Genomic DNA, 12,353 nt, shown 5'->3' with positions numbered 1-12,353 from the left:
AAAACCTGATTGTCACAGTTTAAGAAAGATGCCAAGAAGAAGAAAAAGAAGGCAATGAAAGTTACCACATGGGATGACTCAAGCTCAAGTGAATCATAAAATGAATCAAGTGATCAAGATGCGGCAAACCTCTGCTTCATGGCGAAAGATGACAAGGTAAATTCCTACTTTAGCTCACAAGAAGAAGAATCTAGTGATGAATCATGTAGTGACATATGTGACAACATGCCCTCATATAGAGAAATGCAAGCTGAATTATTTTCTTTGCATAATAGGTTCATAAGAGTAACCAAAAGAAACATAACTTTGAAAGAACAAAATGAAAAACTAAAGAATCAACTAGAAACTTCAATATCAGCTGAAAAGAAGAAGACTCACACATTAATGATCTTGTGAGTACAATAAACAAGATGTCTCAAGATTTAGTAAAGCTGCAAGTAAATGGTGAAGATAAAAAGGACTCAAAAATATGTGATCCTAAGAGTAAAATTGTGGATAAAGACAAAATCATCTACAATTTCACTAAAGGAAAGGAAAACTTTGAAAAATTGATTGGATCACAAAGAATGTCCTTAGATGAAGAAGGAATTAGATTCAATGGAGTTGGAAACAAGAAGAAAAAGAACCTCTACATGGGATATTTCGTAAAGGCATTAAAACACTTTTCTAGCACATCTTCCACAAATGCTTATGAACATACTACTTGTTTCTTGTGTAAGAAAAAAATACATGTAAAGTTTGAATGTCCATTTAAAAGAAAAAATGTTAAAATCAAGAAAGTATGAAGAGTCAAAACTAAAGCTAAAACTGAATCTAAAAGACCTAAGAAGGCTTGGTTACCAAAAGTAACACCTTGAAACCCTTCTTGTAGGTGTGTTTTAGCACCACTCCATCAAAATACAAATGGTACTTGGATAGTGGATGTTCAAGACATATAAACGGAGACAAGTCCAAATTTATCACGTTAATGCAAAAGGATGGTGGACATGTCACCTTCGGAGACAATGCTAAAGGTAGAATTATCGGTATCGGAAAAGTAGGTAAAGAACCCTCCTTAACTATCAATGAGGTTTTATTGGTAGATGAGTTAAAACATAATCTACTTAGCATTAGTCAATTAAATGATAAAGACTTTGATGAAATATTTAAACAAGATAAATGTGTAGTTGAAAATAGAGAAAAACATGATATCTTGTTCATAGAAAATAGGGTTGATAATGTGTATTGCATACATTTTGAAAATCTAATATCTCAAGAAGTCAAATGCTTAATAACTATGAATGAAGGTAGCTGGTTGTGGCATAGAAGACTAGGACACGCTAGTATGGATTTATTATCTAAATTAGCTAAAAAAAAAAATTAGTTAAAGGTCTACCCAATACCAAGTTTATAAAGGACAAAATCTGTGATGCTTGCCAACTTGGAAAGAAAACTAAAATAAGTTTTAAAAAGAAGAAACAAATTTCCACTAGTAGGCCCTTGGAACTTATTCACTTAGATTTATTTGACCATACTAGAACACATAGTATAGGAGGAAAGAAATATGCCTTCGTCATTGTTGATGACTACTCCAGGTTTACTTGGGTATTTTTCTTGTCCTTTAAATATGACACTTGCAAGATGCTAATTAAATTGTGCAAGAAGCTCCAAAACAAAAAGGGATACAGAGTTCTAAATATCAGAAGTGATCAAGGAAGAGAATTCAAAAATAAAGACGTTGAAAAATTCTATGACGAATATGGCATAGCTCACAACTTTTCAGCACCTCATACTCAACAAAATGGTGTTGTTGAAAGGAAAAATATGAGGCTCCAAGAAATGGCCAGGACCATGTTAAATGAGCATAATTTACCTAAGTACTTTTGGGTTGAAGCAGTAAATGACGTATGTTATGTGATAAATAGAGTTTCCATTAGATCAAGCCCCCTTATGAATTATGGAAAGGAAGAAGACCTAATATATCGTACTTTCACGTATTTGGATGTAAACATTTCGTACTAAATGAGAAAGAAGACTTAGGAAAATTTGATGTGAAATCAGATGAAGAAGTCTTCTTAGGATATGCATTGAATAGTAAAGCCTTTAGAATCTATAACAAAAGGACCCTCACAATCATAGAAACAATACATGCAACTTTTGATGAAGCCAATCCATTTTCTAAACCATCTGATATTTAGGAAGCTAAAATAAAGCAAAATCAAGAAGAATTGGAAATTCAAGAAGTAAAATATGAGAATAAGGAATCAAGCTCAAATGATAGACCTCTAGATCAATCCAAACAACCCAAAGAATGGAAGTTTGTAAGAAATTACCCAAAAGGATCAAATCATTGGGGAACCTTCATGAGGAGTATCTACTATAACCTCTTTGAAAAATATGTGTAGTTATTATGCATTCCAATCTCATGAGAAACAAAAGAACATAGATGAAGCATTAAGTGATGATTCTTTGATAGTAGCCATGTAAGAAGAATTAAATCAGTTTGAAAGAAATAAAGTTTGGAAACTAGTTCCTAGACCCACTGATCATTCAGTAATTGGAACTAAATGGGTATTTAGGAATAAGAAGGATGAAAATGACATAGTAGTGCATAACAAGGCTAGACTCATAGCTCAAGGATATTATCAAGAAGAGGGAATAGACTATAAGGAGACCTTTTTTACTATAGTAAGCGTGGAAGCCATAAGAATGCTATTAGCATATGCATCTCACAAGGATTTTAAACTTTATCAAATGGATGTGAAGAGTGCATTCTTAAATGGATTTATAAATAAAGAAGTCTATGTAGCACAACCTTCAGGATTTGAGGATGTTTTTTACCATGATCATGTGTTTAGACTAATAAAAGCATTATACAAACTAAAACAAGCTCCTAGGGCTTGGTATGAGCGTTTAAGTGGATTTTTGTTGGAAAATGGCTTTTCTAGAGGAAAAGTGGACAGCACATTGTTTATTCAATCTAAAAATGAAGATTTGCTTATTTTTCAAAATATGTGGATGATACCATATTTGGTGCTACCAATGAAGAGCTATGCAAAGAATTTGCAAAGTGCATGCAAGACGAATTTGAGATGAGTATGATGGGTGAGTTGACTTACTTTCTTGGACTTCAAATTAAGCAAGCTAAAAATGGAAATTTCATAAATCAATAAAAATACATAAGAGACTTGATTAAGAAATTCAATATGGATGGTGGAAAACCTTTAGGGACCCCAATGAGTACATTCATAAATCTTGATAAAGATGAAAAAGAAAAGCCAGTAGATATGAAATACTGTCGGAGCATGATAGGAAGTTTGCTTTATTTAACAACCAGTAGACCGGACATTATGTTTAGTGTACGTATGTGTGCCTGGTTTCAAGCAGCCCCTAAGGAATCTCACCAAATAGCCTTCAAGAGAATCTTAAGATATTTGATAGGTACTATCGACTTAGGTCTATGGTATCCTAACGATACAGGCTTTGAGATGATCAGCTATTTAAATGCGAACTATGCTAGTTGTAAAATTGATCGAAAAAGCACAAGTGGTACTTGCCACATCCTAAAAAGATCTATTGTGTCTTGGTTCTCCAAGAAACAAAATTTCGTAGCCCTATCTATTGCGGAAGCTAAGTACGGGGCAACAAGTAGCTTTTGTGCACAAACTATCTATATGAAGCAATAGTTAAAGGATTTCAATCTGGAGTATTCAGTTGTACCTATAAAATGTGATAATATTAGCGCCATCAATATCTCCAAAAATCCCATACCTCATTCAAGAACCAATCATATTGATATTAGGCATCATTTCTTGAGAGATCATGTGCAAAAAGAGGATACATCTCTTGCATTTGTGAATACAAGTGATCAATGGGCTGATATCTTTACAAAATCTCTTCCAGAGGATAGATTTATCTCTATAAGACATGAACTAGGTTTATTGCATTGTAGTCTAGAGAAGAGAAATTGGATGAGTGTCAAGCTAGCAAGTGAGGTCAAGCGACTGACAAGTAATTCACAGTCGACCGAGCCCTCTCTGACTTGCTAAAGTTTTTGAGATCAGTAAAGCCGGGCGACTGACTTTATGAGGCATAGTAAACTAACTCGCTACTATTTGGTAAAAATTCAAATAAACACAATTCTCAAGCGGCTGACTCCTCAAGATCAGTCGATTGACTGATGGCGGTTATATACCAACTGTGCAAAAACCCTAATTTTTATAATCCTCGGTCTACTGACCTTGCTTCTCCTCTCTTCTAAAACTTTTCCTTCTTCATCTAAATCACTCAAAATCTTTCGATTAAACCTCAAAGCTCATCATCCTACTTCTTTCTCACTCGATTTCAAAGGATTTCACCGTTCGTTTTTTTCTCAAAATCAATCATGCCATTAACGAAAACCACTGGATACAAAGATCTTCTTCTAGGAACAATGACAACAATGACATAAAGAAATGACTTGTAGCTCCTTACGCAAAGAAGCTATACAGAGAGCATCCTTAATCAACATAACCTATTTTCGGTAAAGTCTTAGACACTACCTTTTTTGAAAATGATGTTCCTACCACTTTATCCATGTTTAAAGTGTTAGGATGGAAGAAGTTCATTACCTATCAAGCTAAGGGAGTATATCCAAATTTGGTTAAACTATTTTATGCAAATATGGTCAAAAGAGATAGGTAACCTCTACTGTCTTTTACATCCTTAGTACTTTCATATGTGACTTCTAATTTTTCCCAAATCTCTTTAGTAGTGTTACAGGCCATCACCCTATTAAACTCATTTACATCTAGTGCACAAAATAGAAAGTTCATTATAGTAGCATTTATTTGCACAGATTTCCAGTCTTCCTCTATATACTCATCTTCAATCTTAGAAACATTTACCTTGTCAACTACTTTCATAGGAACATGATTTTTTTTAGATACTATTTTCCTCACTTTCCAATTAATATTTAAAAGATATATACTCATTCTTCTTTTCCAGTAGGTGCAATTTACACCACAAAAAAATGGGTGGCCTAGTGGACGAGTGTCCCTCACCGAATAGGGTTACACCGATGTGTGTCATGTGATCTTTTCACAAAAATAATGATTAAGTCTATGGAACCTCGCTCTGATATCAAATGTGAATTATGATGTTATCCCAAGAGGGGGGGGGGGTGAATTAGGTATTTAAAAAAAAAATAGTCTTTTAATTTTGAAACTGATAATTTCAAACTAGCAAGTTACCAATTACTACCTCAATCAATTTTTTATTAATCAACCCAATGAGTAATTTTGAGTGTCTTTATCAAGCACACAATGTTACCCAATTATTCAAACATACACCAAATGATCAACACATACACAATATGATTATGTGGAATTTAAATAGAGATAAGAATAAAAGAGGTGCAAACTCGATTTTACGAGGTTCGGCCTACCCCAGCCTACATCCTCGCCTTGAGTAACCCACTCAAGGATTCCACTAAATAATCCGCACCTTTAACTGAGATGAAACTTTCCTCACAATCTCCTGCTTACAAGAGGCGTAGCTTCCTCCTCAATCTCGGTTCACAACCTGAGCCGTATATACAAAATGGAGATTACAATTTTTGTAACAACTCAAAAATTGCTTCTAACTAACCTAGTGAGTACAAGATAAAACCTAACACAATCATATGATAAATACTTGAAGCTTAGTATGTACGTAAAAATATGACTTTTATAAGACAGATGATATGCTTCACAAATCTACCCTTCAAGCAATGTCTCCCAAAAAAATTAGTTTTTATAAATAAACACTTTGGAAATCTTAGAGTTTGATTTTGAATCACTTTATGCAAGAATACCAAATAAGATCCTTAAAAAAATAGACTTGAATATTATGCAGATCTAAGTTCTTGCTATCAAATAACTCATAAGATTAAGTTTTTGAGTAAATATATGACTTTAAATATTTCAAAGAGTAAAACAATATTTCTCAAATACTTTTTTTCGCCAATAAAGTAGGTCTCTTTGAATAAAAATATATTTTTGAATATCACAAGGATTCAAACTATAGAATACTATTCCCAAAAATATTTTTTAAATAAATGGCTATGGGAAAATTATTTTCTTACCCCCAAAAAGATTTTTTTTTTTTATATTTACGAATAATGGAGAAAGCAATTGTTTAATAAAAATTGAAAGCTCAATGAAATATTTCTCAAACATCAAGATCAAACCTAGATTTAGCAGAAGTTTGCTTGGATCTTGAAGATGTGAATGCCCAAACAAGTATGATTTCTTTGGAGTGCAGGCAACGATTATTAGCAATAGGATTCAAAGCTCTCAAGAGATAGGCAAAAAGTGTTCAAGGCTCCCCAATCATAAAACAAAAGTGAGGCACTAGGGTTTTTAGGTTAATTTTATAAAAGTTCTCGGGTTTTGATCAAATTCTGGCCGTGGGATCAAATTAATTCAAAATTTTTGTTCGTGTCCGCGCTAAATCCCATTTTAGCGTCCCGATCTTCATTGACGAATGGGTAAGTTCATCGATGATTGTATAACACCCATTCATCGATGACGCCATCAGTTTGTCGATGAGAGCACTGTCTGAACCGTTTGGGCTCTCAGTATTTGTTCGTTAAGGAGACAACACCGTTCGTCATCGAGTGGCCTTCATATGTTTGTCAACGAGGCCTCTAAATTTGCCTCGAAAAATTTATTCAACCTAGACTAATGTAAATGAATTTTTCATGAAATGCACGAGTCCTAAGGTCTGTCTAGGGTATATTTGAGCGTCGAGTTATATCATATGAAATATGTAAACACATTCAGTTCTAAATGCCCATTCCCATTGACGATCTTGAACTTGAAGATTGCTTCATCATCCTTTCATTCCTCTAGTTCCATGGATTGCGTCAAGTGATATGTACTTTAGGTTCCTCATGGCTTCCATACAAGTTTATAGTTCGTGCATTCTAAATCATGATCCTATTCACAAACTCAATTACATAGGTCAAATACCAAGTGATTTGTCATTATCAAAACAAGATTGGACTCATAGAGTCAACACCCTTGGCTACCAAAGCATCTCCTTATCTTTAACTGTATTTCCTGTAATGTGCTTCTTAAGCCATTCTTTAGAGAATAATAAAGATTTAATATCCTTTAGAGAAATATTATCTTTACCAAATAAGAAGATTTCTGTAAAATGCTTGCAGGAATGGTTAAGAAACATAACAATAAAAGGGCTTGATCTTCTTCAATTTTGACTTTAATTGAATTCAAATATATAATGATGAATTGAATTCATCTAAGTGTGTTTTAATGGGCATGCCTTCTACCATCTGCAACATATACAGGTGGTGCTTTAAATATAATTTGTTGGTGAGGGACTTGTCATGTACAACGACTCTAGCTTAAATCATAAACTAGTAGCAATATTTTGTGAAAGGACTTCTCTTAGAATAGTGACTAAAAGCCATAACTATATTGTTGTAAAAGTTTTTTCATCCATCTCATCATTCGAATCATTTTCCAAAGAACTTTGCATTTTTTATTTTCCCAACAATGTTTTCACCAACATCGTTTGGGGTTAAGACAACACACCATTTTACTTGCGAAAGATTAAAACTACTGGAGCCACCAAATTACTCAATATCATACAATGTCAAAGCCATTTGTATACTTGCTCTAATACCACTTGTTAGGATCAAAAAATAGGAAAATTGATAAAAATAAGTGAATAATGAAATAGAAATGCAAGAAAATAGACACAAGATTTACATGATACAACTTATAGCTTGCATCCATGAGCAAAGATGGGAAGAGAACTTCATTATTAGGAAAAGATAAAATGCACGAGCATCAAAGATGATACACTTTCTAATGCAAATTAACTTCCCTTAAGATTAACTCTTTAATTTTCTATCTTCCACAAAAAAAAATATCCTCTCTTTAACGAATGAATAAACTCTCAATTCATTAGAAACACGTAGGAAAACAAGTAGCTCATCTTTTGAATGAGAGTTTAAATGAGAGATTTATTGTGAAGAATTGTTATGGGGTTGGCCCAAGCATTCTTATGAGGTTGGTCCATTATAATGGATCTATGGCGGTCAGGAACAACAAACTATATTCCCCTCCTTCATGCATCCTTTCAATAAAGCTACACCAAAGTAAAAGGAAGTAAAGAGGACCGAATTTCCTTAAAGGGCCAAAGCTTTTTATCTTAAAAATATGCACCTCTTTAGCTTTTGTACCTCTTGGATTTCTTAAAAGATGCAAATTCCAAGCGCACGAAAGAATGGTTTATCAATTGAGCCATTTATATTATTGAACTTCTTTTGTTTTCCCACAACCTATGGGCACAGGGGAACATGGATTCAATTGACATATTTGTTGCCCATACACATTTCTAAAAAGAAATTGAGCTCCCTAGCTCACTTTGATCCATGCGCAACTCAAAAAGCTTCCTTTGGCTAAATGGCTACCCTCCCATAAACCTAGCCCATGAGATATTATTGCGTCCTTTAGAGCCAAATCTAATATGTTGTAACCATATTTAATGCAAATGAGGTTTTTTTGTCATCTTTCTTTGTTCTTACAAAATAACCAAATTAAAAATGCTTTTATTCAATTGGATCTTCGTACTTTCAATTACAAAATGTTGAAATTGGCACTCTGAAACCAATTGTTGATGCCAATGCGCAGTAGAAGACCTCACAAACTCAAATCAAACCAGAACAAGTAATGCATGTTAGAGATTTATACTAAAAGACATGCTTTATGTAATCAGTTTTATTGTTGAATAATAACTTCAGCTATTATATTATAATGAGAATCTTTGTGAGTAATGTTTACCTAATATTATCTAATTAATGATTATGCATGTGTGTCTTTTATTCTATACAATAGGTGATCTAGTGTGTAGAGTACGGCTTACACACAGAAGATTAGATCATCAATCCTTATAGAATATAAGTTTATTGTTCATAGTCTTAAATGGAATTAGACACACCATTGGTAGGATTGTAGCACAAGGTTTTAATAAGTCTGTCTTGACAATGAGGAATGGTATAGTTCTAACTCCTTGTGCTAGTACACTTTGTGTGTATTGAACATGACTGTCATGGGGTAATTATTTTTAAATTGACTATATAAAATAATTAATACCTCATGATTATTATGAATGCTTATGCTCTTAATCCTGATATGATTATTAGACACGTGCATATAGTGTTTATTACTTTGATTCATAGAAGAGTGAGATTCTTTATGGGTCAATAAAATCAGTGAGTTGGGTAATGACACTGTATATCGTGAACATTAATTATTGGTAGAATACACGTCCCGGTATCGGGATTGATGATACACTCTTGAGGAAGCTTATAAGTTTTGATTGTGTCAAACCCTGCAGGTGGATTTTGAATCTGACACATCAAATAAATTAAGTGGAAGGTCTCAGGGAATTAATATGTCAATTAATTATGTCAATTAATTAAATGATTAGTAATTTAATTTAATTGACAAGGTATTTGTAATCTGTACATGTGGAGATAAATAAGCATTTAATAATAGGAGCTTGAAATTTAATTTCGAATATGACAGGGAGTGCAATTATAATTCTTTAGTGGTATGAATTGTAATTAACGTAATTAAGAATTAATTCGGGTCAGATTAGGAATTCTTAATTACGTTGGAAACCCTAGTCATATTTGCCTAAAGGTCCTTGTTGTAGCCTATATACACGCGCTACATTCAGTGGTGAGGGTTAGATGAAAACGCACACATAGAGACAGACGTCTTCGTGAGAAGCAAACCCTAGCCGCCACTAACGAGCCCACTCTCTGAGGAGCAAGGCATGTTCGAGGAATATAGTAGAAGATCCCTAGTCATCATCAAGAGTTCTTCTTCGTGCTCGCAGATTTGGGAGTTCTTCTACGTGCTTGCAGATTCGAGATCAAACCAGAGAGATCTCGCAAGTATGATCCTAATCACGTAATTAGGATTTGCAAGATCAAATTTTTATTGTGATCCGGGTTTGAAAGATCGAATTTTTGTTTAACCCAGGTATGCAAGATTGTTTTTTTTTTTTGGTTATCCATATGCACTACAGCCAGATCTTAGGGCTATTCCGCAGCAGGCTCCATCAATCAATATCAGAGTCTCGACTGATACTGTATACGGATAATAATACCATGTTCTTCAATTTTCGAACTAGTGCATGCATAGGGTAGAACATGTGGACATGCTAACTTCTATTTTGTAGCGTTCTACCCAGTTATTATGGTCACACGAATGTATAGTTTATGATTGCAAATGTTTAAAAATTCGTAGCATGTGAACTCCGGTCATGGATGCATAGGATTCTGTAATCTAATGTAGCTTCATCCGAGGAGGCACAATTGCGGCGTGTGCATAGCAATGGCGAAAAATAGGAAAAACCCTAGAATAGTGATGCGGTTTTTCATTCCAATTTGAATTTAAATTTGAATTTGAATTTGAATTTGAATTTTTGAATTTGAATTTGAATTTGATTTTGAATTGATATTGAATTTGAATTTGAATTTTAATTTGAATTTGAATTTGAATTTGAATTGAATTTGAATTTAAATTTACCTAGACCCCTGCGACCTGATCGGGCAGGTTGAACCCCGTCGGGGGCACTGTCTCGAGACCTCATTAACTACCGGCACTCCATAATGACAAGCAAGGAATAACGGTTTTATGATGTGAGCTACTGGACCATAATAGCCAGGATTTTTATTATATCATATTTCTTGTTTATATATGCTTGCATGGCGTGTTTTTTGTTCTTATGTTATGTCATTAGCATGTAATATTTAATATTTCAATATTGCTTTATGCATGTACAACTAGAGAATATAATTATTTCCCAACTTATAAAAAAAATTAATAATTTAAGGTAATTTGGAATTTTATTTGTTGCATGTATTTTAGTTACCAATATTGGAATATTAAACGCGTGCAAATTTGCATCCCTCGGGAATTAAATAACAAAGTGGATGAGTGAATTTATTACGTATAAATCTTGTGGTCTCCATCACTAGCTTGTAGGTGATGTATTTAATTTTATGAGATGATATTAGTATCTTCCTCCCCATCAAATGGAATTAATTACAAACTCGCCAAGTATAAACTCTAGTAATTGTTGATAAAGGGAACAATATTTTTTTTAATTGAATTAAAAGTTTATTAGTTCTCACCATATTTTATTATAATATGTGGTTCTCAAGATTAAAATGGCTTTCAATCCCTTGATTGTTATTCTTAAAGATAACAAACTAGTTGAACCTAATTATATTAACCGGAAAAGGAACTTGGATATTGTGATGACTGCAGAGGAGTACACATATGTGCTCACAAAGGTATGTCCACGGAAACTCAGTGAAGGGGCAACCGATGAGGAAACCTAGGCTTACCAAAAGTGGATTAAGGCCGATGAAATGGCGCGATGTTACATTTTGGCATCTATGTCGAATGTTCTGCAACATCAGCATCAGTCTATGCCTTCCGCCTATAATATAATGCAGAACCTCAAAGAAATATTTGGGCATCAAAGTTGTGCTGCTAGGCAAACTACTATAAAGGGACTCGGGAATACTACTATGGCAGAAGGGACCCCAGTAAGGGATCATGTTCTTAAGATGATTGGTCTTCTCAATAAGATAAAGATCCTTGGAACTAAAATCGATGGGGAAGTGTTTACACTGCAAGCAGCCAGGGCACTGGAAAGCGCAATGTCCAATTTATCTCGCCAAACAGAACAACAAAGGTATATCTCATTCACTAGTAGTTAAAACATGTTTAGCGGTGATATCCAGCAGTACCTGATGTGTAAATACAGGAACCACTAATCATGTTTACAATTTTTTGCAGGGGTTCCAGCAAACCCGCCAGCTAAGTGATGGGGAGATTTACATATTTCTAGGAAATGACACGAGTGTGTCAGTAGTTGCAGTAGGAGATATTCACATTTATTTTGGTAGAGATAGGATTTTAATATTGAAAGACTCTCTTTATATACCTTCCATTAGAAGGAATTTGATTTCAGTTTCCAAGTTGGTGGATAATGGATATTCTGTTTATTTTAATGACTCGGTTATTAGTAAGTTAAATAAACATTTTATCTGTTTAGGTACATTGGTGGATGGTCTTTATGTTATTAATCATCCTTCTCCTATAGTGCAACTAAATGAATTGAATGACACTGATAAACAACCATTTAAGAGAAAGAAACCTTCTAAATTGAACCAAACTTATCTTTGACACTTATGCCTAGGTCATATTAATCTAATACGAATTTTAAGGCTAGTTCAAAATGGGCGGCTATTAGGTTCATTAGAAGTGGAGGCACTACTAGTCTCTGAATCCTGCTTTGAA

General features: G+C 33.9%; 1 protein-coding gene across 1 annotated transcript; it reads left to right on the top strand.

The window, feature by feature from the left end:
- Nucleotides 1–11,212: 11,212 nt before the first annotated feature.
- Nucleotides 11,213–11,874, top strand: LOC131143859 (uncharacterized). Its single transcript, XM_058092225.1, has 3 exons — nucleotides 11,213–11,338; nucleotides 11,468–11,745; nucleotides 11,850–11,874. The coding sequence occupies exons 1-3, from the start codon at nucleotides 11,213–11,215 to the stop codon at nucleotides 11,872–11,874; spliced, it is 429 nt and encodes a 142-aa protein (XP_057948208.1).
- The last annotated feature ends 479 nt before the right edge of the window (nucleotides 11,875–12,353 follow it).

The sequence above is a fragment of the Malania oleifera genome, chromosome 12, assembly GCF_029873635.1.
Source record: "Malania oleifera isolate guangnan ecotype guangnan chromosome 12, ASM2987363v1, whole genome shotgun sequence".
Taxonomy (NCBI): domain Eukaryota; kingdom Viridiplantae; phylum Streptophyta; class Magnoliopsida; order Santalales; family Ximeniaceae; genus Malania; species Malania oleifera.
Note: the sequence above shows the minus strand (reverse complement) of the source record. Positions and strands in the feature narration are given on the sequence as shown.